At 48.2% G+C, this 27,927-nt stretch overlaps 1 protein-coding gene and 1 long non-coding RNA gene across 3 annotated transcripts in view; one reads left to right on the top strand and one right to left on the bottom strand.

The window, feature by feature from the left end:
• Window positions 1-27,927, top strand: part of LOC309536859 (SPARC-related modular calcium-binding protein 1-like) — a 61,485-nt gene that overhangs the window by 17,780 nt on the left and 15,778 nt on the right. Inside the window, exons 2-6 of one of the 2 annotated variants that reach the window (XM_082231228.1) lie at window positions 18,576-18,774; window positions 21,455-21,567; window positions 22,181-22,280; window positions 23,892-23,942; window positions 25,301-25,390. In XM_082231228.1, coding sequence (XP_082087354.1) covers window positions 18,576-18,774; window positions 21,455-21,567; window positions 22,181-22,280; window positions 23,892-23,942; window positions 25,301-25,390 — 553 coding nt within the window. The remainder of the gene's footprint in view (window positions 1-18,575; window positions 18,775-21,454; window positions 21,568-22,180; window positions 22,281-23,891; window positions 23,943-25,300; window positions 25,391-27,927) is intronic. The other variant, XM_082231229.1, reaches the window with a different exon arrangement.
• LOC309537049 lies at window positions 520-23,885 on the bottom strand. The gene is made up of 2 exons (XR_014221791.1): window positions 23,526-23,885; window positions 520-618 (listed from the first exon to the last, which is right to left on the bottom strand). It is a non-coding gene; the product is annotated as an uncharacterized lncRNA (long non-coding RNA).

Below are 27,927 nucleotides of genomic sequence, written 5' to 3'. Positions count from 1 at the left end.
GCTCATCTTGCTTTATTGGCCGAAGGAGCCGGCGTACAGCTTTCGGGTCATGTGGCCAACATGACTAAGCCGCTTCTGGCGAACGAGAGCAGCACACGGAAATGCAGTTTACCTTCCCGCCGGAGCGCGCAGACGTGGGGTTCGTTCTGCTCATGTTGCGAACGGGCCTCCGGAAAGGATCCCGTTTGCAACCAGAGGTACAACTGTACATCTTGATTTCTCGGCCTTTGGGCTAAGGTCGAGTGTAGTTTCTTGTTACAGTGGTACCCCGCAAGACGAATGCCTCGCAAGACGGAAAACCCGCTAGACGAAAGGGTTTTCCGTTTTTGAGCTGCTTCGCAAGACGATTTTCCCTATGGGCTTGCTTTGCAAGACGAAAACGTCTTGCAAGTGTTCCGATTTTTTTTCACTCCCCCCCCTTTTTCTAAGCCGCTAAGCCGCTAATAGCCTTTTAGCCGCTAAGCCGCTAAGCCTTTAATAGCTGCTAAGCCTTTAATAGCCGCTAAACCGCTAATAGCGCTAAGCCACTAAGCCGCTAATAGGGTTGCTTCGCAAGACGAAAAAACCGCTAGACGAAGAGACTCGCGGAAGGGATTAATTTCGTCTTGCGAGGCACCACTGTACTAGCAAAAGAACGCCCAAAGGCTGGGCATGGGGAGCTGCCAGTTAGCAGCATGTTGAGGATAGACTCCTAGGGCCCTTCTGGACATCCCTTTGCGGTGCATTCACAACGATTTGCACTTGTGATGGTTTCGGAGTGGTTATATCGTGTGAAAAACCCGAATTCGGTGCTAGGTGCCATTACGAAGGAATTGAAAACGAGACTTCTCGTATTAGTATGCCATGATACAAATCGTTGGTGCAACTGCGTTTGGAGTTCTGTGGACCGTTCTGGGTGCCTCCGCTCAAAAAGGATGCTGGGGAAAGTTTGTAGAAGCCATGATCCTGGCGAGGCAGAGACTCCCCCGTGGACAAAGGCTGCAGCGTTTGGGAGGTTTTAGTTTAGAGAAAAGGCGAGGAAGAGGGGGCATGTAAGACGTACCTGAAATGGTGCGTGGCATGAAGAGAGTGGGTGGAGGAAAGGTTTTCTCCCTCTCTCGTTATACAGTGGTGCCTCGCAAGACGAAAAGAATCCGTTCTGTGATTCTCTTCATCTAGCGGTTTTTTCGTCTTGCGAAGCAAGCCCATTGAAGGATTAGCAGATTAGCACTATTAGCGCTATTAGCGGCTTTTAGCGGCTTAGAAAAAGGGGGGGGACCCAGCAGGAACTCGCAAGACATTGTCGTCTTGCGAAGCAAGCCCATAGGAAATTCGTTTTGCGAAGCACCTCCAAAACGGAAAACTCTTTCGTCTAGCGAGTTTTCCGTCTTGCGAGGCATTCGTCTTGCGGGGCACCACTGTACCTAAATGCATGGACTTTGTGATAAGAATTTTAAAGTCTTAGATATATAATAAATGTTGATAAGTGTACCAACCGAGCACGTACATAGATTAGCACAGGAAGACCGACCTGAAACCATTTTTGATTCCCAAACCGACCAAATGTTTTCTCTGCAAGGAAAATGGAAAAGCCTCCCCATTGTCTTTTCCATCACAAATCCTGTCTTAAGGGTATGTCTGTGACCTGGCTCAGGAACTAAGTATTTATCATTACAAAAGACTGGCCGGGCTCCCCAGGGTATCCAATCAAGTGAGCATTAACAGGTAAACCTGTCAAACGAGATAAACAACGCACTCAGATTTCTGCTGTAGACCGCCTTTTCTGTGATGTAGGTATGATGTATCTTGGGGGGGTGGTCTTGGGTTACACCCCTTCTGTGATGTATGTATGATGTACGGAGGGGTGGTCTTGAGCTCCAGGGCAGGGAATTTCAAATGTCTATATAAGGCCTTGCGTGCCATTGTTCTGGGTTCCTCCTCCCTCCTGCGTGTGAGGGGAGCACCCTGTTGCAACAGATCAATAAAGATCAGGCTTACTAGCTGCTTTGCTTCTCAATATTCTCTGATTGGCCTCTGTTATTTTCTCCTACCAATAGGGAACCTACGTAAGGACTCTATATGGGCTCTTGGATACCCCATAAGAGGAAAAGGGCAGATTTTGTTTACAATAACTTCCAACGGAGCTCATGGGGGTATCAGTGGCTACCAACCACGATGGCTCTGCCTCCACTTCTGAATCCCAGTTCCTGGAAACCGAAGGAGGGGAGAGGGCTCTGGTGCTCGGATCCTGCTTCCGGGTTCCCCACAGGCATCTGTTTGGATGCTGTCAGAACAGGGCATTGGATCCAGCAGGGTTTTTCTTATGTTCTTGGGGGTCAACAAAGTGGGAAAGAATTTGAACAAATTTGAGCAAGAATGGACACTGGCGAACTCTGAAAGCGAAGAGTGCAATAATTGGGTGCACTCTTCCCACCTTGGATCAAATCTATGCTTCCAGGCGCCATAAGAAAGCTGCAGAGATAGCGCAGGATAGTGCGCACCCCGGAAATGATCTCTTTCAGCTTCTGCCTTCTGGAAGAAGGTACAGGGTTATAAAGACTAGGACTAGCCGCCTGAGAAACAGTTTCTATCCAAATGCGATTTTGGTTTTAAACGCAGTGTAAGGAGTCTCTAGGGGTGCGGGTGGCACTGTGTGTTAAACCACAGAGCCTAGGGCTTGCTGATCAGAAGGTCGCCGGTTCGAATCCCCGCGACGGGGTGAGCTCCCGTTGCTCGGTCCCTGCTCCTGCCAACCTCGCAGTTCGAAAGCACGTCAAAGTGCAAGTAGATAAATAGGTACCGCTCCGGCGGGAAGGTAAACGGCGTTTCCGTGCGCTGCTCTGGTTCGCCAGAAGCAGCTTAGTCATGCTGGCCACATGACCTGGAAGCTGTACGCCGGCTCCCTCAGCCAATAAAACGAGATGAGCGCCGCAACTCCAGTGTCTGCCATGACTGGACCTAATGGTCAGGGGTCCCTTTACCTAAGGAGTCTCTATGGGAGTGTATTGTATTTTAAAAATGGGGTATCAGAGTTTTTAGGGGGCTAACCAGGTTGGGATAGCTGGGATAGCAGGCTTGTTGGTTTTGAATGTCTTACGTAGATTCCCCCCCCCCAATTTCTTAGTTCTGTATGGGACAATGACAATAAAGATTATTGTATTGCATCGTACCTTTTGCAGTCCTCTTACGCTGTGTGTTGTTGTGATAATGGATGCTGCTCTTGCAGCCCACTAGCGGGACTCCTTGAAGGCTTCAAAATCCAGCATGTGACAAGCCGTTGCCAACAGAGTCAGTGGATATGGGTGGAGGCCGGCAGCTTCATGGGTCGCATTGCTGGGCAACTGCCAAGGCATGTATCTCAGCAGGGGGCCCCAAAGCCCACCCACCCCAGCCCTGCCCCTCTGCTATTTCTGCTTGGCCATCTGCAAGATTTTTTCCAGGGGTGGGGGCAAAGGCAAACACTGAAAGGGGAGAGTGGCCTTTAAAAAAAATAATTGAGAATAATAGTGTCAGTACATTTTACCTCCTGACTCAGGTTTTCAGACCCTCCAAGTTTCCCTATTTTCCAGGGACAGTCCCCCCAGATTTACATAAACTGTACTGGATCCATCTGAACGCGACCCTCGTTCAGGGAAGGTGTTTGGCTTTTTTTTTTACTCTTTACAGCGGTATCTCGGGTTACGTACGCTTCAGGTTACATACGCTTCAGGTTACAGACTCCGCTAACCCAGAAATAGTGCTTCAGGTTAAGAACTTTGCTTCAGGAAGAGAACAGAAATTGTGCTCTGGCGGCGCGGCAGCAGCAGGAGGCCCCATTAGTTAAAGTGGTTCTTCAGGTTAAGAACAGTTTCAGGTTAAGAACGGACCTCCGGAACGAATTAAGTACTTAACCCGAAGTACCACTGTACTGTTTTGTTATGTTTTTATATGTGTTGTGAGTCGCCCCGAGTGGCTGGGGCAACCCAGTGAGATGGGCGGGGTATAATAATAATAATAATAATAATAATAATAATAATAATAATAATAATAATGGAATAGGACATCCCCATTTTTATAGGAGAAATGTTGCAGGGTATGGGTTTTGCAATTGCTAGGAACTTGCTCTTTTAAAAAATGGTGGTCTGGAGATTGTGGTTTCCAGTGGGGGGGGTACCCCTTTGTCCATCTGTCCCCCTGCCTCGCCCCATAGGTGCCGATTTATCTCTGCCTGTTTCCCTGCTCCTATTTTTCACTAGCAAATTACTAGAGAATCTGATTTTGTCCAATCAGTTGAAGGCTTTTCCTTCAGGGTGCAGAGCTCACCCAGCTCCCCTGGGCCGAATGCTTTTTGGACAGAGCTTTCCCTGGTCTAGTTACTCTGTCGACGCGACACTCAGATTTTCCTGGCCGAAGCCTCTGTGGTTTCCAGCGGTGTGCGAGAGCCAATGTAAGCTTGAAGGCACTTGGGTAGCTAGTACACACACACACACACACACACACAATTTGTTGGACTGTGAGGTCTGCAGGCTGCCGTGTCAATCAACACGCTGCAATGTGATGTTAGCTGCCTCTTAACCGCTGTTCCGAATCCGTCCTGTTTCATCTTAGCCCATGTTCACACCGCACATTAAAAGCACCGTGATTCCACTTTAAACCATCATGGTTTCCCGCAAAGAATTCTGGGAACTGTAGTTTGCTGAGAGGCGTTAGGAGACTGCCCTATTCCCCTCCCAGAGCTACAATTCCCAGAATCCTCTGTGAAGGGCGATTGAGTGAGAATTGTAGCTCTGGGAGGGGGATTTGGGGTTGGTCTCTTAACAACAGCACCCTTAACAAACTACAACTCCCAGAATTCTTTGGGGGAAGCCGGGACAGTTTAAAGTGGTGTCATAGTGCTTTAAACGTGAGGTGCGGATGCAGGGGGAAAAGTTTAAGCCAGCCTTTCATCAACCTGGTGCTGTCTGGATATTTAGGATGCTGGCTGGGGCTGGTGGGAGTTGTAGTTCAAAATATCTGGATGGCACCAGATTGATGAAAGGCTGCTTTGAACAGAATAGTCATCTCCCTCCCTTAATGTACAAAGGTACAAACGTGTGTTTGCACACAAACTATCTGTCAACTGGACTTTCAGTTTGTCAATTGAACTTTCACCGTCGGAGCTTGATGCCGTACCAGTGAATCCGAAGCTCCGTTTTTGACGATTTAGAACATTCATGGTTGCTGAGTTTGATTCGGTATTATTTTTAAAAACTGGCCTTCTTTACAGTAGCTGGGAGAACAGGCTAGTCCCACCCCCATCCCTGTAGATTTATAGAAACCTGTATATTTACCGTATTTTTTGCTCTATAAGACTCACTTTTTCCCTCCTAAAAAGTAAGGGGAAATGTGTATGCGTCTTATGGAGCGATTGCTGCTTTCACTGCACAGCGATCTCTCTTGCTGTTCTGGCTTCTGAGATTCAGAATATTATTTTTCTTGTTTCCTCCTCCAAAAACTAGGTGCGTCTTGTGGTCTGGTGCGTCTTATAGAGCAAAAAATACGGTGTTTCATAGGTCCCTCAATATCTCAATTTATGTCCCTGTGAGAAGTGAGGTTACAGAGACCAGGTAGAGGGCCTTCTCAGTAGTGGCGCCCGCCTCGTGGAACGCCCTCCCATCAGATGTCAAGGAGATAAAGAACTCTCTGACTTTTAGAAAACATCTGAAGTTTTTAATGTTTGATGTTTTATCGTGTTTTTAATATTCTGTTGGGAGCCACCCAGAGTCAATTCTGTGTCCAGGGCAGCTGTCTGCCAGCTCCATCTGGTACGCAGGATGAGACCCTACCTGCCCGCAGACTGTCTCGCCAGAGTGGTGCATGCTCTAGTTATCTCCTGATTGGACTACTGCAATGCGCTCTACGTGGGGCTACCTTTGAAGGTGACTCGGAAACTGCAATTAATCCAGAATGCGGCAGCTAGACTGGTGACTGGGAGCAGCCGCCGAGACCACATAACACCGGTCCTGAAAGACCTACATTTGCTCCCAATACGAGGGCCTTCTGGCAGGGTATAAATAATAATAAGTTGTTGCTGTTGTCGTCGTTGAACTCTTCTGCATGAAGAAGGGCTTTCTATTGCCTGTCCTGACTCTTCAGTTTCATGGGATGGTCTTAAGAAATAGGAGAGAAGGAGAATAACCAAACCGTGATCCCAGCTCATGTGGCAGGCTGCTCGCTTCTTTCGTGCGCCATTAAGAAGAGCCTTTCAGCAAGAGGGACTCACACGATGCATTCGCCCACTGAACACTGACCATCAATGTGCAGACTCCATTTCACATCCCTAGCTGAGGAATTATCCCCCTCCTCCCCGCCAGATAGGGAATGACATTAGATTTGTAGCACATGTAAGCCTTACGACCTGGACAAAGGGACGCGGGTGGCGCTGTGTGTTAAACCACAGAGCCTAGGACTTGCTGATCAGAAGGTCGGCGGTTCAAATCCCCGCGATGGGGTGAGCTCCCATTGCTCGGTCTCTGCTCCTGCCAACCTAGCTGTTCGAAAGCACGTCAAAGTGCAAGTAGATAAATAGGTACCACTCTGGCGGGAAGGTAAACGGTGTTTCTGTGCACTGCTCTGGTTTGCCAGAAGCGGCTTTGTCATGCTGGCCACATGACCTGGAAGCTGTACGCCAGCTCCCTCGGCCAATAAAGCGAGATGAGCGCCGCAACCCCAGAGTCGGTCACGACTGGACTTAACGGTCAGGAAGGGATCTTGGGCCATTGCAAGCGGCAGAGTCTGTGTCTGAGGGACGCTCTGTCCCCCACACATAATAAATTCTTATTCTGTATCAACTGTCAGCCCTAAGCTTTTTGCTCCAATGATTTAAAAAGAATTAGGGTCTTCATTGGTTCAGTTAAAGCAGCCTTGGCTGCCTCCCAGCTTCTTGGGACTACAAAACCCATCAACTGGTCAGGCTGATGGGAATTGTGATCAGAAGCACCTGGAAGTTAGCCAGAGCTGAGATGGTGGATCCTTTCATTGTAGATTTTTAAAGCAGAGGTTAGAGAGCCACAAGCCGCGGATGCTTTAGTTACAATGCCTGCATTGGGGAGGGTTAGACTAGATGAACCTTGGGGGTCCCTTCCACCTCTGAAATTGTATTATTCTATGAAAGGTGGCATGGGACGCGGGTGGCGCTGTGGGTTAAACCACAGAGCCTAGGACTTGCCGATCAGAAGGTCAGCGGTTCGAATCCCTGTGACGGGGTGAGCTCCCGTTGCTCGGTCCCTGCTCCTGCCAACCTAGCAGTTCGAAAGCATGTCAAAGTGCAAGTAGATAAATAGGTACCACTCCGGCGGGAAGGTAAATGGTGTTTCTGTGCACTGCTCTGGTTTGCCAGAAGCGGCTTAGTCATGCTGGCCACATGACCCGGAAGCTGTACGCCAGCTCCCTCGGCCAATAAAGCGAGATGAGCGCCGCAACCCCAGAGTCGCCCACGACTGGACCTAATAATGGTCAGGGGTCCCTTTACCTTTACCTTTATATGAAAGGTGGACTTGAAAAGCCCTGTTGTGTACAACAGCGTTCCCCAACCTGGTGCCCTGCAGATATAGAGTCCAAAACATCTGCCTCAAAGTCCTGTCCTGATGGTACCTCTGGGAATGGCGATTCCAGCAGCTCACCTTAAGGGAATGTTAGCAAGGTCTTCTCTCAGAGACAGCCTGCGGGCAGGTAGGGTCTCATCCTGCACACCGGATGGAGCTGGCAGACAGCCGCCCTGGACACAGAATTGACCTGGATCTATGGAACTCACTCCCACAGGAGACCACCAAATTAGAGTAGACCAATTTGTGGGAGGAGAGGGTTATTGATGTCTACAAGTCAGGATGCAGATCTCTACACGTTTCAGCCAGATCTACTGTTTTCGCCATAGGCAAATGGTTTGGAGTGCTCCAAAAATATCTTTTGGAGTGACTCTAGCTGTGTTTTCCATCACACTTAACAGAACTCCGGAAACTGGAGCACCTTGGCAGTTTCAGTGCTGCTTAAATGCTCAGCTTCAGAGCATATCATATCCCAGAAATTCCCCTTTTATGTGAACTGGACGAATGTCGCTGTCCCTGAGAGAGTGGCGAGTCTTTCGCCCCTCCGGGATCCCAGGCTGCTACACCCCTCGCACCGATCCTGACCCCCCTCTGCCCATGTGAAGGCGAGCAGCTTTTCGGGCTTGAACATGGCACCGTGTTCGTTGCTGTAACTCTGTCCTTCCCCCCGAGTGACTTAACCCTTGGCAGTGGGTGCCACCATTTGCAATCTTTGGAAGGGATCTTGGGCCGTCGCAAGCGGCGGAGTCTGTGTCTGAGGGACGCTCTGTCCCCCGCACTTAACGGCACTAGGCTGGGGGACGTGGCGCCTTTTGGACACGGTAGCTATCTGCCTGGGGGTGGGTGGGGAGGATGACATCATGTCTGCAGAGCAACGGTGGAGCTTGAAAGACGCTCCTTTGATTTAGAAGTGCAATAGGGGGCCGGCAGATCCTGCCGAAGACACGTCAGGGTCTGCGGTGTGAAGGAGAGACCCACACCAAGCATGAATCGTGGTTATAGAGTTTCAGAGTTAGGTTTGGGGCAGGTGGGGGTGGGCAGACCTGGGTTCAAGCCAAGCAAAAGAATTTGCTCTGCAAAGGTTATCCTCTGTGAATCACAGTGGTGAATACTCACTAGATGTTCCCCTCGTATTCTAACGTTTGTGGAATATTTGGTTTCCGTATTTGACATCCAATCCCCATCTTTTTGACAGTGTTCGATTGTTGACATGCAGCGGTGCTCACTATTGTAATGCATTGGTTAGTACTGTATTTTTCGCTCTATAGGACGCACTTTTCCCCCTCCAAAAATGAAGGGGAAATGTGTGTGCGTCCTATGGACTGAATGCAGGCTTTTGCTGAAAGTGCACCGACCCCTCTCGCTCCCCGGGCTTCAGGCAGCTATCTGCAAGCCTTCAGAGCGCACCCCCAGCCCCGCAAGCTCCGGGAGCGGCAGCAAGGCTGCGCACAACCTTGCCGCCGCTCCCAGACCTGTTCTGGGGTCGGGGGAAGCTCGGGCTTCCCCCACCCCAGCCCCGCGGCTAAAAACGAAGCCAAGACAGCGAGCGGGATCCATCCCGCTCGCTGTCTTGTCTTCTTTGCTCTTTGGCGCTTGGGGGGGGGGAATATATATTTTTTCTTTATTCCCCCCCCCTAAAAACTAGGTGGGCCCTATGCTCCGGTGTGCCCTATGGAGCAAAAAATATGGTATTTGGAATGAGCAGCGAGCACGATCCAGCCCTCCGCCAACGTGCTGGGCAGGGTGCAGATATCCACAATTAGCTACCAATGATATAATAACGGTGTTCTTCAATCTCGGGTCCATAGATGCGGTTGTTGGACTACAACTCCCATCATCTGTGACCATTCGCTGGGGATGATGGGAATTGTGGTCTAGGAACCACGTCTGGGGACCCGAGGTTGAAGAACAGTGATATAGAAGGGTAAAATTTCGTTAAACGTAGCAACGCAAAATGGAGGCATCAGTAGATCAAATAACTTGGATTGGTCGTCTTCACTGACCTGGTGACCGCATAGGAACATGAAAACATCTTTGCTGGATATGGCCAAAGGCCTATCTAGGGCGCATTCAGAGATGGGGGATATTGTGTTAGTTTTCCTGATTATAATGTTGGTACTTCTGCCTCATTTTCTAATGTTCCTTTCCCACTACGCTACCTGTGCGCTACAGAACTGTGGCTTTTTGACCAATATACTTGGATGTCTGCTTTTGAATTCTGGTGCTGGAGGAGACTCTTGAGAGTCCCATGGGCTGCAAGAAGATCAAACCTATCCATTCTTAGGGAAACCAGCCCTGAGTGCTCACTGGAAGGACAGATCCTGAAGCTGAGGCTCCAAGACTTTGGCCACCTCAGGAGAAGAGAAGACTCCCTGGAAAAGACCCTGATGCTGGGAAAGATGGAGGGCACAAGGAGAAGGGGACGACAGAGGACGAGGTGGTGGGACAGTGTTCTCGAAGAGACCAACATGAGTTTGACCAAACTGCGGGAGGCAGTGGAAGACAGAAGTGCCTGGTGTGCTCTGGTCCAGGGGGTCACAAAGGGTCGGACACAACTAAAGGACTAAACAACACTTGCATGTCACACTAAATTTAATCCACACTAGGGTGTGTTGTGGCACAACGGCAGACATCGTTGGACAACATTGCTTCTCTCCTCTCCCCCCTCCCTTTTTGCACCTGCGTTCTTCTGTCTCCCCCCCTTAAAAAATAACCCCCCCCATTAAGACAGTAGGAAAGAACTGCATCCCGCTACACCCAGAGTTCGCCGCCCCCCCCGGGTTAAACAGATATATTTGATTCTTTTGGTGTGAAAACTAACAATGGGAGAAACGCTGGGGAAATGGAATACAGTGGTGCCCCGCAAGACAAATGCCTCGCAAGACGGAAAACTCGCTAGACGAAAGGGTTTTCCGTTTTGGAGGTGCTTCGCAAAACGAATTTCCTATGGGCTTGCTTCGCAAGACGACAATGTCTTGCGAGTTCCTGCTGGTTTTTTTTCCTTTCCCCCCCTTTTTCTAAGTCGCTAAGCCGCTTATCAGCTGATCCGATCAGCAGATAAGCCGTTAAAAGCCGCTAATAGCGCTAATCCGCTAATCCGTCAATGGGCTTGCTTCGCAAGACGAAAAAACCGCTAGACGAAGAGAATCACAGAACGGATTCTTTTCGTCTTGCGAGGCACCACTGTAATTTGTTGCCCAGGCATATCCATGTTGTCTGACCCAGAAATAAATATATACTTCCCTCCTCCTGGGTATTTGAGGCAGCGAGGGGACACAGACGACTAGCCCAGGGAACCGCATCTGTATAGACCTGCATGGCGTCATTGCTTTTCTGCACGGGCAAGCGAGCTAAGAGACACTCCTCGGGTCCATAAATAAAAAATCGAGCAGCGCCGGGTTGTGTGGAAAAGAGAAGACAAGTGGCCAGCTTTGGCAGGGCTCCCCAATCTCTCGGCAGGGGAGCTTGGCTGGTGGTTTTGGCAGAGGAGGAGGGGGGTTTCCCCTGATCCCACCCTGCCCTGAGGGAATCCACAACAAGCTTCTCTTTGCTGGAGAAACCCAAAGCTAAAATGGATGGCTGTTCAGGAGCAGGAAGGGAGAAAGGGGGTCACCTGCCCCCTTGGGTCTGGAGAGAGAGAGTGTGTGTGTATAATAATAATAATAATAATAATAATAATAATAATAATAATAAATAATTTTATTTATACCCCTCCCCAGACAGAGCTGGGCTCAGAGCGGCTAACAAAAGTAAAATAACAGTACAGTGGTACCTCGGGTTACATACGTTTCGGGTTACATATGCTTCAGGTTACAGACTCCGCTAATCCAGAAATTGTGCTTCAGGTTAAGAATTTTGCTTCAGGATAAGAACAGAAATCGTGCTCCGGCGGCGTGGCGGCAGCAGGAGGCCCCATTAGCTAAAGTGGTGCTTCAGGTTAAGAACAGTTTCAGGTTAAGTACGGACCTCTGGAACGAATTAAGTTCTTAACCCGAGGTGCCACTGTAAAAACATAATAGGAAAAAGGAAGAAAGAAAAAAACAATTTAAAATGCAGGTTAAAATGCAATTTAAAATGCAGCCTCATTTTAAAAGTAGCCCATAGATCAAAACCATAAGGGGAGGGAAACATAAGGGTCAGACTGAGTCCAAGCCAAAGGCCAGGCGGAACAGCTCCGTCTTGCAGGCCCTGCAGAAAGATGTCAAGTCCCGCAGAGCCCTGGTCTCTTGTGACAGAGCGTTCCACCAGGTCGGGGCCAGTACTGAAAAGGCCCTGGCCCTAGTTGAAACCAATCTAACCACCTTGCGACCTGGGACTTCCAAAACGTTGTCGTTTGTGGACCTTAAGGTCCTCTGCGGGGCATACCAGGAGATGCAGTCCTGTAGGTATTAGTTTTCCACCCTGAGGCATAAGGTTAACTTCGTCGGAGGCAGGATTTAGCTCAGAGTTCCCTGGGAAGAAGGACCAGCTGTTAATCTGTATCCAGGGCAGCTGTCTACCAACTCCACCTGGTACGCAGGCTGAGACCCTACCTGCCCGCGGACTGTCTCGCCAGAGTGGTGCTTGCTCTACTTATCTCCCGCTTGGACTACTGCAATGCGCTCTACGTGGGGCTACCTTTGAAGGTGACCCGGAAACTACAATTAATCCAGAATGCGGCAGCTAGACTGGTGACTGGGAACGGCTGCCGAGACCACATAACACCGGTCTTGAAAGACCTACATTGGCTCCCAGTGCGTTTCCGAGCACAATTCAAAGTGCTGGTGTTGACCTTTAAAGCCCTAAATGGCTTCGGCTCAGTATATCTGAAGGAGCATCTCCACCCCCATTGTTCAGCCCGGACACGGAGCTCCAGCGCTGAGGGCTTTCTGGCGGTTCCCTCATTGCGAGAAGCAAAGTTACAGGGAATCAGGCAGAGGGCCTTCTCGGTAGTGGCGCCCACCCTGTGGAACGCCCTCCCATCAGATGTCAAAGCGATAAATAACTACCTGGCATTCAGAAGACATCTTAAGGCAGACCTGTTCAGGGAAGTTTTTAATCTGTGATATTTTAGTGTATTTTTGGTTTCTGTGGAAGCCGCCCAGAGTGGCTGGGGAAACAAATAATAAATTATAATAATAATTATTATTAATCTACTCTGATAACTATAGTTCTGGGAAGGGAGTAGGGGTCTCCGAACACCTCCCATCACTCTTAGCAAACAGCAGCTCCAAGGATTCTTTTAAAGCTCTGCAGCTTCAGAGTGCTATATCCCATGGCAGCGTCTCCATGCCAGGAAGAACTGCACCTATTGTTCTCCTGCCTGCCTTCCGGCTGTTTGCAAGCACGTACATGGGACGCGGGTGGCGCTGTGGGTTAAACCACAAGCCTAGGTGTAATGGGTATGAGTTACTTGTGCGTAAACTGGTGCCTTCCTCGGTTAATTTGCCTTGTTAAACCTTCCTGACTGCACAGCCCCTTCTCATGGTGGCTGCCTCAGTCACTGGCAGAATCCGTCAGTGGGCGTTTCTTGAACCTCTTCCAACATAAAAGTTGTTTGACACCCAGTCTCCTCCTCTCTCTGCGCGGGAGTCTTCTGCGCAGGGATGGCGTGGGTAGCGGAGGACCTGGGCTCTCCTCACTGATGTCCAGTGAAGAGTCCTGGAGCCCTCTCTCCAATTCCCCCGTCTGCCCCCCTGCATCCCTGGTGTTGCGCTGAATGGCTTCCCCCTCTACTGAGCTGCTTCTCCCCCTGCTGCTGGGTCCTTCGCCAGCATAATCTGGGAGCCTCCCCTTCGCCTCTCGCTCCGATGTCAGTTCCCTGGCACTAGGGCTTGTCGATCAGAAGGTCGGCGGTTCGAATCCCCACGACGGTGCGCTCCCATTGCTCGGTCCCTGCTCCTGCCAACCTAGCAGTTCAAAAGCACGTCAAAGTGATTCTAGAATAATAATAAAAAGAGTAAGGGGAATTCAGCCACAAAGCTCTTAAGCGTACCCTTCAACATTTCTCCCATGAAAATATGGAGGTCCCATTCCATAATGATATTTTTACTATTTATAACCGACGCATCTTACTGGGTTGCCCCAGCCATTCCAGGCAGCTTCCAACATATACAGAAACATTATAAAACATTAAGCATTTTTTAATAACTCTCCTATACAGGACTGCCTTCAGACGGCTCAGGGGTCAGATAACTCTGTACCATCCAAGATTTCTCCAATGAAAATAGGGACGTCCTAAGGAAAAATGGGATGCGGGTGGTGCTGTGGATTAAACCACAGAGCCTAGGACTTGCCGATCAGAAGGTCGGCGGTTCGAATCCGTGCGACGGGGTGAGCTCCCGTTGCTCAGTCCCAGCTCCTGCCAACCTAGCAGTTCGAAAGCACGTCAAAGTGCAAGTAGATAAATAGGTACCACTCCGGCGGGAAGGTAAACGGCATTTCCGTGCGCTGCTCTGGTTCGCCAGAAGCGGCTTAGTCATGCTGGCCACATGACCCGGAAGCTGTACGCCGGCTCCCTCAGCCAGTAAAGCGAGATGAGCGTCGCAACCCCAGAGTTGTCCGCGACTGGACCTAATGGTCAGGGGTCCCTTTACCCTTTTACATGGCTCTATCAAGAAAACTGGGGGGGGGTGTTCCCAGATGTGGTTGGGTTCCCATCAGCCACACCTGGCAGAGTTGATGGGCAAGGAAGAATAAGAAATGTCCTTATTTTCATCGGACGAATGTCGGAGGGTATTGAAGCAACGGATTTGCAAAGTTTTAAGTCCACGGCCTCCTTTTCTACAGCTGTTCAAAGTGGTTGTGTTTTTGCACACGGGCACACCAGCTCCCTGCCCCCCCATAACCCCTTAGCCCCCCCCAAATGCACACCTGCGGTCTGGACTCTTGCCAGGAGGGGGGAAAATCCACGTCTCCTTGTACATCAAACAAAAATTAGGTCTTGAGCCGTCGCCGGCTTTTGATTGGCCGCCTTCCCCCTGTGTGTTTATTTACACGGCAATTAGTTAAACTAACTCCTTTCACCGGCCGGCCCTAACGCTTGCCAAGGTACACAGTTCGTACGGCACCCCCTAGGGGCAGGGCGGAATGGCAGCGAGGGGAGGTGGGAAGAGAAGGAAAGTGGGGCAGTGCTGGGGCGGGGTGTGGAGGAGAGAGGACCAGGTAAGCGATTGCAAGGAGAGACGGGAAGCTCTGGGGAGGGGAGAGGGGCGTGCGAGTCGGTTTCCTTGTTGTGAGAATGCGCGCAACTCAGACACACACACGCACACAAACTAGCTCAGAGTCTGTGTTCCAACAATCACTCTCTATCCTGCTAGGAAAACACAGAGTTTTTTCTTCAGTGTTGGGTAGAAAAGTGGGTGGCCTGGTCTCCCTTTCCGCAGTCAAAAGATGCCTTCTTGGACCCTCGACGGAGGTAGCAGCAGTGGCGTAGCGTGGGTTGTCAGCACCCGGGGCAAGGCAAGTAACTTGCGCCCCCTAACCCGTGGATTTGCGCCCCCTAACCCTAACCCCCAGATGTTGCGCCTGGTGCGGCCGGCCCCCCCTGCACCCCCCACGCTACGCCACTGGGTAGCAGGTTGCTTGGTACAGCCCCCTCCCCAGCACCTAATTTCTAGCATGGTCTTTGCCATTACCTGGTGCCGGCTAGGCGCTGCGGACTACAACTCCCAGCACTCCCAAAGCAGAGGGCATCAGGTAGCGGCCGAGTCTCTCAGCTCCAGCCACCACCCTCTAATCTGAAAGAAGCCTCCTAATTCTTTCTGTGTGGAGGAGACTCTCTGGGGTCATTTAGTGGGGATGGAAGGGCACTCTGCGCATGCTCAGAGACCACCCCAAATGGAGTTGTGGCATTGCCAGAGGCGAACATGGGCAAACCCAGCACAATTTAATAATGATGATGATGATGATGATTTTATTTATACCCTGCCCTTCCCAGTTCAGGGTGGCTAACAACAAATTTAAAACACTTAATTGATGCCACAAAAATCTGAATCAAAAGCGCTCACGGGGTGTTGCGAGTTGGACTAAGGAGGCCAGGGTTCGAATCTCCATTCACCCATGGCCATAGGCCAATCGCCGTCTCTGAGAATACCTCACAAGGTTGTTGTGAGGATAAAATCCAGAAGGGAGTAGCAGGGAAGCCTACTTGAGCTCCTTGGAGGTTGACAACAACGACTTCTACTGACCTTTGCGCACAAAAAAAGTTCTAATTATAACCGCCTCTTTTAATTCAGCTGTGATTTGTGTTAATCATAGAATTTTTGAGTTGGAAGGGACCGCAAGGATCGTCTAAGTCCAACCCCCTGCAATACCGGAATATTTTTCCCAACTTGGGGCTCAAACCCACGACCCTGAGGTTAAGAGTCTCATGCTCTACCAACTGAGCTATCCCTCAGGCCATTTTTATACCCAACATCACTCAGCTGCAGCCAATGAGACGCTTCGGAATATTTGTTCCTCAGTGTTCCGTAGGTGCCACCTCTGTCCGTCACCTTTTGATTGACGCCAGTAGGGTTGCCATCTTTCAAAAAGTAAAAACCAGGACCACCCTGAAAGTTGTGGAGCTTTATTTTAGGATGGCCCCAAAATTACTGATCTTTTATTTTAGGAAACCACTGAAATTGTTCAGCTTTTTTCAGACCAACCCCAGAGTTGTTCCATTTTTCGACTGACTTTTCTAAGATACCTGACAGAGCTCCGCCTTTTGGAAATCCCCCTGGATGTCAATTCCGCCCTTGAAATCCCAGACCTATGGCAGCCCTGGACACCAGACAAAGCAGCTGAAGAAGGCAGAAACCAAAACATTTTGCTTATTTCCACCCCCCTATTTTTTTCAATTAAATTTTCCACAATTATAACAAGTATAACATAGAAAAAAGAAAAGAAAACACAATACAGTACAGTACTAAAAAACAAAAAACAAATCTTAAACACATATCCCTTAAAAACCCAATTTCTCTTACTAAAATTATTTCCAGCAATTAACTATCATTTTCTCTTTTCTTACAGTTCTAAATCCACCTTACTTACAATTAGATCCTAATTTAATCCTAGGCCTATTTGGTGCTTTCAAGTGACTTCTAAATTTTTATATTATTTTTATATTTATTCAAATAGTCCTTAAATTTCTTCCAACTTCCTGATATTCCTCTTCTTTCTGGTTGCGGATTCTTCCAGTCAAGTCAGCTTTCTCCAAAAAGTCCAACATTTTCATCTGCCATTCTTCCACAGCTGGGATTTCTTGGGAATTCCAATTTTTGGCTAACAGCAGTCATGCCGCTGTGGTGGCATACAAAAATAGTTTGACATCTTTTTTGGGCAGTTCCATTCCTATTATTCCAAGTAGAAAGGCCTCTGGTTTCTAAAACTATTTTGCTTAAAGACTTACATTTATCTGAATCTTTTTATATGCAATTGCTGTTATGTCTTGCAAATGATATATATGCAATTGCTTTATATTGATAAATGAAATTCTTATTACTAATAACTTTAACAACATCTTTTCTGAGGAATAGTATCCCTCTTGAGATACGGTTATCACTATCTCCAATTTTCGGAAACAGTTGCAAGACATTAAAAGTTCTGGCAGGCTCTCTCAGCTGGATAAACGGGACTTGACCACTTTGTTAGGGTTTCAGTCTTGTTTTAAATGTGTTTGTTATTGTTTTGTGCTTTTGACTGTCTTTAATCAGCTAATGTGTAACTCGCCTTGAGCCGGTGGCGATTAAATCTCGGGTGATAATGATGAGAATGTCTGTTGTCTTGGACGCGGTGACTGATAAACAGGAATGGTTTTAACTATGTACAGAGCAATCTGGCCTGAACTGCTGTTTGGTGCTATGGTGTCCATTTGCGTGTTTTTGTAACTCTTAATGGAGAAATATGAGGGCTCCCTTGGACAAAAAACAAGGACACCAGGCAGGAATACCAGAGCAAAACAGCAGCCAGGAGGCTTGGTCTTGATTGAAGACTGTCGCGACAGGACTCCCACCTGCCAACAGGTGGAACAAGATGGAAGCCCCAAACAAAAGAGCCCCCAAACTTTTATTAGCTTCTAATCCCCATGTTACACCCCCCCAAACTACATCACAGTTACATCATGAAAGGGGAGGTCTGGTGGCTGTAATCTGAGCATCCTGGACCCTGCCCCATGGTTCTCCTTGTCCTCCACCAAACACCCATCAAGTGAAGCAAAAGAGATATTTACATTTCCCTGTTTCCCAGCCAAGTTAATCACACCCTTTTGTCTTCATCTGGGTTTGCTATTTCTGGAATGGCTACCTGTCTGGCACTCAGGTATCAGGATGCCAGGGATTATCACTCAGGCAGAGGGGCTGCTGAGTAGCTGAGCTCACAGGTCTATATGAATTTCTGAAGTTTTCCCAGTGAGCCAGTAAAGGTAAAGGGACCCCTGACCATTAGGTCCAGTCGTGGCCGAACTCTGGGGTTGCAGCGCTCATCTCGCTTTATTGGCCGAGGGAGCCAGCATACAGCTTCTGGGTCATGTGGCCAGCATGACTAAGCCGCTTCTGGCAAACCAGAGCAGCGCACGGAAACGCCGTTTACCTTCCCGCCGGAGCGGTACCTATTTATCTACTTGCACTTTGACGTGCTTTTAAACTGCTAGGTTGGCACAGTGAGCAAGTACATAGGTGGCCTTTGCTGCAAGATACCAAACGTAAGAATTCACTGATAAATGCATCAGTGAGCCAGTACATAGATGCATTTATCGGTGAATTCTTACATTTGGTATCGTGAAGCAAAGGCCCTTTGAATAGATAGGAAGAAACTGCGATGAAATGTTTTGTGGGGACAAATCACAAAAGTCACAAAAGCGATTGTGCTGGTTTTGGTAGTGGGCTGCATGGGCATGATATCTGCTGGAGGGGCAACCCCCTCCCCAACCTATACGTAATTTCCTGCAACATATCGCAAACCGCCCTGTGGTCCTCGAATGAAGGGCTGTGCATAAATTTAATAAACAGATAAACAAAACAAGATAATCGGTGTTGTTCTGTGCCCTGTTTGATGCCCGCCTTGTCTCCTTTGCAGTTCATCATCTCCGAGAGTGACCCGGAGGAGTCTGCATGCCCGCTGGAGTGTCCTCACGAACGCGGGCGCCCGGTTTGCGCCTCCGACGGCAAGCTCTACAAGTCCCCGTGCGCCTTCCAGAAAGCTCGATGCCGAGAGCGTTCCCTCGAAGCCCTGCCTCGCTTCCGCTGCGGTGGGGCAGCCCACCGGGAACCCAACTGTAGGTAGAGAAGGTTTGGCAGTGTGGCCTAGTGGTGGGGGACTGGACAGAGGGAATCTCTTTTTCAATTTTTTTTCAATGTTTAAAATTTTTAATTTTTACCAACAACCAAAACACAAACAGTGAAGCCCCCCAGGCGACTGATACATTGGGTATACATAATCAATAATAACATATTCAAATCAACCATATGTACAATTTTATATACGTTAATACTCCTCCATCCCATGGCTGTCAACCGTCCCTTATTTGGCGGGAAAGTCCCTTATCCCAGCGTCGTGTCCCGCTGCTGTCCCTTATTGATGATGTCCCTTAAATTTCCCGGGTTTCAAAGGAAGCAGCTCCTCTCCCTCCCTCCCTGCCTGGAAGGAGGGAGGCTCCAACTGTGTTGCTTAGCTGCGTTGCTCACCCAATAAGGAGTCTAAGAACGACTTGGAGCTTGCATGCCTTGTGCCGATCAAATCGGCCGCCTTGCCTGGGGACTCGCCTTTGCTCAGCGCTTCCCAGTGGAGAGGTGACGGTGGTTTTCCTTGCCGCATCCCCTTTGCCGGGTTGCTGTGCTGTGGAAATCACCACTTGAGGCTTCGTTTGGCTGCTGGCTGGGCTTTGTGCCTTTGGCTCGGAGGAGCTCAGAAGTTGAACATACCTGTGCTTGGAAAATCCCTTATTTTGGCTGCTGATCCCTTATTTCCAAGGCTGCTGGTCCCTTATTTTCAAATCTGTAAGTTGACAGCTATGCTCCATCCACAAGGTTTATTTAACTTTTAACATTTTAGTTCAAACCTACCCAAATAATTCAAAATCTTCTCAAACCAATCCTCCTCTTTCTCACTGACCTCAAACCCTTTTATTCTGTGTATCTTCACAGTTAGATATTCTAAAATGATAATATTATTCGGTTTTTTACTCCATTGGTTCACCCATAGCTCTTCGGCATTTTTCCAGTTTTTGTATTTTTCGCTCTATAGGACGCACCAGACCATAGGAGGGGGAGAACGGGGGGGAATCCCCCCCGCTCAGCGCCCCTTCAGCGAAGCGGCAGGATAAATGGAGCCCTTTCCATTTCTCCTCCCGCTTCGCTGAAGGGGCGCTGCGCAGAGAGGGAAAACTGTGCAGTGCCTCTCCAGCAAAGCGAAGCCCGGAGAGCAAGAGGGATCGGTGTGCACTGACCCCTCTCACTCTCCAGGCTTCAGGCGGCTATCCGCAAGCCTTCGGAGCGCAGCGAGAACTCCTGCTGTGCTCCGAAGGCTTGCGGATAACTGCCTGAAGCCCGCGGAACACAGCGGAAGTTCCCGCTGCGCTCCGCGGGCTTCAGGCAGCTTCAGCGAAAGCAACGCGAAGCCTCCGGAGTGCGGGTGGAGCTCTGCCTCTGCACTTCGGAGGCTTCGCATTGCTATCGCTGAAGCCAAGGAGCCTGCATTCGCTCCATAGGACGCACACACATTTCCCCTTCATTTTTGGAGGGGGGAAAGTGCGTCCTATAGAGCGAAAAATATGGTACTCGCTGTAGCCTGTCTGGCTGCAGTTACCATCAATTTTACCCATTTACATTCCTCTTTAGTTTTTAACTCAGTGCTACTCAGACTAATAGGAACCATTACTTTAGATATTCCCACCTTCCTACCCACAATTCCCGATATTTCTATACCAATCTGTTTCCAAAATTCATTAACTAATGGACAATCCTACCACATATGACTGTACTTTCCCATTACTCCACATTTCCTTCAACAATTCATACTTCCAGATTTTGTAATATAAAATAAACTTTTTTAATTTGATTTTTCATAATGCTATAAGATAAAAGAAACTAATCTAGAGGGAAAGAGAAAAATGGAAAGGAAACACCAAAGGAAAAAGGAAAAAGTTGAAGAAAACAGGAAAAATGAAAGGGACGGTCATCTGTCCGTTACGTAAAACAATTTTTTCGAAATATTCACTCTAGGATGAGATCCAACTGATCTACTTTCTATCAGGCAATATATTGGCAGTCTCCCAACTCATAAGTCTTAGATCAATTCATTTTCCTTTTAGACAAAAAGTCCAGTAGGAGTTCTCTAATTGTTGTTGTTGTTTATTAGATTGAGATGCTGTCCTTCATTGAAAGGTCGCAGGCCAGTTCCCAAGATAAAAATACAAGATAAAAACACAAATAATTAGTTAAAACGAAAACCCCAAAAAATAATAGCCCCGCCAAAAAACACATTTAAAAGGCTGTAGTATATTAATCAGCTGCCAATTAATTAATATCCATTGCTATTAATAAATTTCCGCAATAGTTTTTCTTTAATCAAACTTCAACAACAATTTCTCCCTATCAAGCAATCAATCTTTCCATTTTTGGCCACCCAAGAACCTCTCCACTGTGATCATATATTAAAATAACATCCCCCAATTCTCTTACTCCCTCATTTTCTTATTATGTATTCATTAGTTCACGTCAAGCTCTGTATCTTCTGTCCCCATTTCCTGTTGTATTTACTGTGGTTTTCCATCCTGATTTCCTAAAGTTATCCCTTCCGTTTATCCTTATTCCGCATTTTGCCTCTGGGCCTGAGATCCTCCATCTTTCCCGTGCCGTGGTGAGAGAAGGGCTCTCTGTACCTGCTCAGAGGTACCCTTGATGCCTCCAGCAGGCTCCATTTCTGACTCTGCGTCTTTCCTCCCGCCCACTGTGCAGATACCAACCTCACTCGGTGCCAGGAGGACCGAGCGACCGCCCTCTCGCAGTCCCGGCGTCAGTCTCACGCAACCTACGTCCCGGAATGCAACGAAGACGGCTCCTTCTTGCAGGTAGGACCTCCATTGTTGTTGTTTAGTCATTTAGTCGTGTCCGACTCTTCGTGACCCCCTGGACCAGAGCACGCCAGGCACTCCTGTCTTCCACTGCCTCCCGCCGTTTGGTCAGACTCATGTTTGTAGCTTGAAGAACACTGTCCAACCATCTCATCCTCTGTCGTCCCCTTCTCCTTGTGCCCTCCTGGCATGGACACCATCTCTAATTTTTATATTATCATTATGCTATGTAAATTATGTTTTTAATATTGTACACCGGCCATGGGATCCTCGGATAAGGGGCAGTATATAAATTGATTAAACAAATAGATAAATAATGCACATTTAAAGCTGCAGCAGGAAGTCTATAGATACCGCTGTGGCAGGAAGGTAAACAGCGTTTCCATGCGCTCTGGTTTCCGTCACGGTGTTCCTTTGCGCCAGAAGCGGTTTAGTCCTGCTGGCCATATGACTCAGAAAGCTATCTGTGGACAAACACCGGCTCCCTTGGCCTGAAAGAGAGATGAGCACCGCAACCCCATAGTCGCCTTTGATTGGACTTAACCGTCCAGGGGTCCTTTACCTTTTTTTACCTGTTAGAAACACACTCACCCCTTCCTTCTCCTCCTAGGTTCAGTGCCATAAACAGACTGGCTATTGCTGGTGCTCCACACCGGAAGGGAAGCCAATCAGTGGAACTTCAGTCCTCAATGAAACACCAAACTGTACAGGTATGATTCCCCACTTCTGGGTGCAGGAGACCCCGGCTTGCAACTAATAATAATAACAATTGTTGTTGTTGTTTAGTCGTTTAGTCATGTCCAACTCTTTGTGACCCCCTGGACCAGAGCACGCCGGGCCCTCCTGTCTTCCACTGCCTCCCGCAGTTTGGTCAAACTCATGCTGGTAGCTTCGAGAACACTGTCCAACCATCTCGTCCTCTGTGGTCCCCTTCTCCTTGTGCCCTCCATCTTTCCCAACATCAGGGTCTTTTCCAGGGAGTCTTCTCTTCTCATGAGGTGGCCAAAGTATTGGAGCCTCAACTTCAGGAATAATAATAATAATAATAATAATAATAATAATAATAATAATTTATTTATTTATACCCTGCCCACCTGGCCAGCTCCCAACAGAATATTAAAACATGATAAAATATCAAACATTTAAAACTTCCCTAAAGAGGGCTGCCTTCAGATGTCTTCTAAAAGTCACACATAGTTGTTTATTTCCTTGACATCTGGTGGGAGGGCGTTCCACAGGGCGGGTGCCCCTACCGAGAAGGCCCTCTGCCTGGTTCCCTGTAACTTGGCCTCTCGTAGTGAGGGAACCGCCAGAAGGCCCTCGGCGCTGGATCTCAGTGTCCGGACAGAACGATGGAGGTGGAGACGCTCCTTCAGGTATACCTTTGAGGCTGTTTAGGGCTTTGTTTAGGGCTTTGCATTTTAAATACAAGCACACATTCTACTCATGTAAAAACACACGGATTCCCAGACCGTCCCCGGGCCAGATTGGGATCTGGGCACGATGTCCGCACCGTGTAGGACCCTAGAGAAAGAGGGGGACAGAAATAGGCAGCACCAACACTTTGAATTTTGCTCGGAAACGTACTGGGAGCCAATGTAGGTCTTTCAAGACTGGTGTTATGTGGTCTCGGCGGCCGCCCCCAGTCACCAGTCTAGCTGCCGCATTCTGGATTAATTGTAGTTTCCGGGTCACCTTCAAAGGTAGCCCCACGTAGATCGCATTGCAGTAGTCCAAGCGGGAGATAACCAGAGCATGCACCACTCTAGTAAGACAGTCTATGTGCAGATAGGGTCTCAGCCTGCGTACCAGATGGAGCTGGTAAACAGCTGCCCTGGACACAGAATTGACCTGCGCCCCCATGGGCAGCTGTGAGTCCAAAATGACTCCCAGGCTGCGCACCTGGTCCTTCAGGGGCACAGTTACCCCATTCAGGACCAGGGAGTCCTCCACACCTGTACTGAAGTTCTCACCCTGGGCCAGCAGGGGGATACTGTAGATAGTTTTCACTCAGGTCCACATATGCAAATAAGGAATTGAAAGTGACGTTCAGTGATTGGCTAGTTACAGAAAGTTGTTACTGTTGCGTTGTAGTGGAGCTCTATATAAGCAGGCTGGCTGAACCCTTCAGTTCAGTTCTGTTCTGGCCTGTGAATAAACAAGAGCTGTTTGAAGAATCGCTGTGTCGTCTGATATGTGCACCCACAATTTAACAATTCAGATTAGAGCCGAGGGGAGCTGGAACACAAAACAGGACCTATTGATGACTTATTTTTTAATTATTTAAAACCCTGCCTATTTGTGTCCCCCTCTTTCTCTAGGGTCCTACACGGTGCGGACATCGTGGCCAGATCCCAACTCATCTCGGAAAGGTAAGGCTGCCCCCTTCTCCCCGATCCTCTCCCCCGATTGCACACCCCACACCTCGGCCGGAAAATTTCTACCTAAGGGGATAATGTTTTAAAATCCCGACCTACAGAGCTATGGGGTGGACTGTGGCTCAGGGAGGGGAGGGCTGTAGAAGGTCTGCTTTGGGTCCTGAGTTCAAATCCTGACATCAACAGATAAGGCTGGGAGAGAACCCTGCCCCTAACCCTGGAGAGCTATTGTCAGTTAGTGTAGACAATCATCTGACTCAATAGAGGACAGTTTCCTATTTTCCTACTCCCTAATCTCCAACATAGGTTTTAGGGTCCCTTAAGGACGCGGGTGGCACGGTGGTCTAAACCACAGAGCCTTGGACTTGCAGATCAGAAGGTCGGCGGTTCGAATCCCCGTGACGGGGTGAGCTCCCGTTGCTCGGTCCCTGCTCCTGCCAACCTAGCAGTTTGAAAGCACCTCAAAGTGCAAATAGATAAATAGGTACCGCTCTGGCAGGAAGGTAAACGGCGTTTCCGTGCGCTGCTCTGGTTTGCCAGAAGCGGCTTAGTCCTGCTGGCCACATGACCCAGAAGCTGTACGCCGGCTCCCTCGGCCAATAAAGTGAGATGAGCGCCGCAACCCCAGAGTCGGCCACGACTGGACTTAATGGTCAGGGATCCCTTTACCTTTACCTTTACCTAAGGAAGGAAGGGTGCTCCCTCTGCAGGCAGGTGTGGGTACTGCACATCCACTTCTGTGACTACAGTTGCTCTCCGCCCCCACTGGCCCAAGAGGGGCAGGAAGCGGAGCCCGGACTCCTGGGTTCCATTCCCAGCCGTGGGAGAGGGGTGGATTAAATAGATGGACCCTGGCGGGACGCTATTACTAAGAAGAGGACCAAGCCCAGTTGTCGCATTCCACTGCCCCTCGGCAGGCAGAAATCCAACAGGTTCAGCTCCCTGCATGTTTTGGATTTCCGCCTCTCCCGAGGCATGAATCCTCTGCCAAGTACCGTATTTTTTGCTATATAAGACTCACTTTTCACCTCCCAAAAAGTAAGGGGAAATGTATGTCCATCTTATGGAGCGAATACAGGCTGCGCAGCTATCCCAGAAGCCAGAACAGCAAGAGGGATCGCTGCTTTCACTGCGCAGCGATCCCTCTTGCTGTTCTGGCTTCTGAGATTCAGAATATTATTTTTCCTTGTTTTCCTCCTCCAAAAACTAGGTGCGTCTTATGGTCTGGTGCGTCTTATTGAGTGAAAAATACGGTAATCGCCTTAATAATAACCCCAGACTCCAACCCTCCTGTAGCTCTGAACTCCACCGCTCTTTGGACAGAGTAGATGACATTAAAACCTCTGTAATAGTTGCCTTCGAACTCTTTTCCTCCCTGAACGCAGAAGACGGCACCAAGCTCCGGCCCACCCAGCCAAGCTCCTTCCCCCACAAGCAGGAAGGTAAGTGGCTCTCCTCTTGTGTAACCACCCCATCATCTCCCGAAAATCCGCTTCCCCGCTGCAGCAGTGAGCAGCGTGGCCTAGTGGTTGCACCATGGCAAATGTGTTGACTCCTTTGACCCTCCAGGTGTTGACGAACTACAATTCCCATCACCCCGGCCATTGGCCAGGCTTGCTGGGGCTGGTGGGAGTTGTAGCGAACCTTGTAGGGTCAAAGGTTCCCCACATATGAAAGGCCTGTGATATGATGTGCTGAAATGGCTCAATTGGTTAGAGGGGTGTTGATGAGAAAGCCAAGGCTGAAGGTCTTAGGGTGCCTTCCATTTCTAAGATTCTGTGATTGTTAGAACCAAAAATGAGGGAAGAGCTCTTTCTCTCTCATATACACAAAAGCCAGACGTTGATAACACCAAGAAAAAAGCACACCAAGAACTCAAGCCAATGTAAGTTTCAATAGTGGGAGTGGTCCCTACTCACAAATCAATAGTAACAAAAACAACATTTATCTTGAGATTTTCTGTGCACACGTTGATCTACCCAGACGTAGTTGTTATCCCCGAGAAACGTAGAAAATGTTGTTGTTTAGTCGTTTCATTGTGTCCGCACAGACCAGAGCACGCCAGGCACTCCTGTCTTCCACTGCCTCCCGCAGTTTGGTCAAATTCATGCTTGTAGCTTCAAGAACACTGTCCCACCATCTCGTCCTCTGTCGTCCCCTTCTCCTTGTGCCCTCCATCTTTCCCAACATCAGGGTCTTTTCCAGGGAGTCTTCTCTTCTCATGAGGTGCCAAAGTCTTGGAGCCTCAGCTTCAGGATCTGTCCTTCCAGTGAGCACTCAGGGCTGATTTCCTTCAGAATGGAGAGGTTTGATCTTGCAGTCCATGGGACTCTCAAGAGTCTCCTCCAGCACCATAATTCCAAAGCATCCATTCTTTGGCGATCAGCCTTCTTTATGGTCCAGCTTTCTTTTTTCTCTTTTTATAAGATTTTTATAAAGATTTTTACATTACAAAAAAGGGATAAAACAAACAAAAAAGAAAAAATACAGCCATTATTTTTCGTTTACTTGTTTCTTGGACCCCCTCATACCTCTCTTTTTTGTATTCCAATTCAATTTATTAGCTCAGCAATTTGTTTCCCTCTTTATCCTACCCAAATCTTTATTCTTAAATTTTTATGATCTTGAAATTTTACTTCTATAAACCCATTTTTTCATATTCTTCTAACCCATTACAGCTAGAAACCTCTTAATTTTAATCCAACATTATTCTAAAGTTCGTTAATTTTACAATGTCTCTGTAAATAATCTTTAAATTTCTTCCAATCTTCTTCCACTGACTCTTCCCCCTGATCTCGGATCCTGCCGGTCATTTCCGCCAATTCCATATAGTCCATCACCTTCATTTGCCATTCTTCCAGAGTGGGTAGATCTTGTGTCTTCCAATATTTTGCGATAAGTGTTCTTGCTGCTGTTGTGGCATACATAAAGAAAGTTCTGTCCTTCTTTAACACCGATTCGTCAACTATGCCCAGAAGAAAGGCCTCTGATTTCTTCAAAAGGGTATATTTAAATACCTTTTTCAGTTCATTATATATCGTCTCCCAGAAAGCCTTAATCCTTGGGCACGTCCACCAAAGGTGAAAGAATGTGCCTTCATTTTCATTTTCTTTACATTTCCAGCATTTATTATCAGGCAAATGATAAATTTTTGCAAGCTTGACCGGGGTCATGTACCAGCTATAAATAATTTTCATAATGTTCTCTCTTAAGGCATTACATGCCGTGAATTTCATACCTGTGGTCCACAACTGTTCCCAGTCAGCAAACATTATGTCATGTCCAACATCTTGTGCCCATTTAATCATAACAGATTTAACCGTTTCACCCTGAGTATTCCATTTCAACAGCAAATTATACATCTTTGACAAATTCTTAATTTTGGGTTCTAACAGTTCTGTTTCTAATTTTGATTTTTCCACCTGGAAGCCTCCAGCTTTCACCTCCATACATCACTACTGGGAAAACCATAGCTTTAACTATACGGACCTTTGTTGGCAAGGTGATGTCTCTGCTTTTTAAGATGCTGTCTAGGTTTGTCATTGCTTTTCTCCCAAGAAGCAGGCGTCTTGGCTGCTGTCACCATCTGCAGTGATCACGGAGCCCAAGAAAGTAAAATCTCTCACTGCCTCCATTTCTTGCCCTTCTATTTGTCAGGAGGTGATAGGCCCAGTGGCCATGATCTTCGTTTTTTTGATGTTGAGCTTCAGACCATATTTTGCGCTCTCCTCTTTCAGCCTCATTAAAAGGTTCTTTAATTCCTCCTCACTTTCTGCCATCAAGGTTGTGTCGTCTGCATATCTGAGGTTGTTGATATTTCTTCCGGCGATCTTAATTCCGGCTTGGGATTCATCCAGCCCAGCCTTTCGCATGATGAGTTCTGCATATAAGTTAAATAAGCAGGGAGACAATATACAGCCTTGTCGTATTCCTTTCCCAATTTTGAACCCATCAGTTGTTCCATATACAGTTCTAACTG

The sequence above is a fragment of the Podarcis vaucheri genome, assembly GCF_965113315.1.
Source record: "Podarcis vaucheri genome assembly, chromosome: 7".
In the NCBI taxonomy this organism is placed as follows: Eukaryota; Metazoa; Chordata; class Lepidosauria; order Squamata; family Lacertidae; genus Podarcis; species Podarcis vaucheri.
The sequence above is the reverse complement of the archived record's forward strand: the minus strand, read 5'-3'. Positions and strand labels throughout refer to the sequence as shown.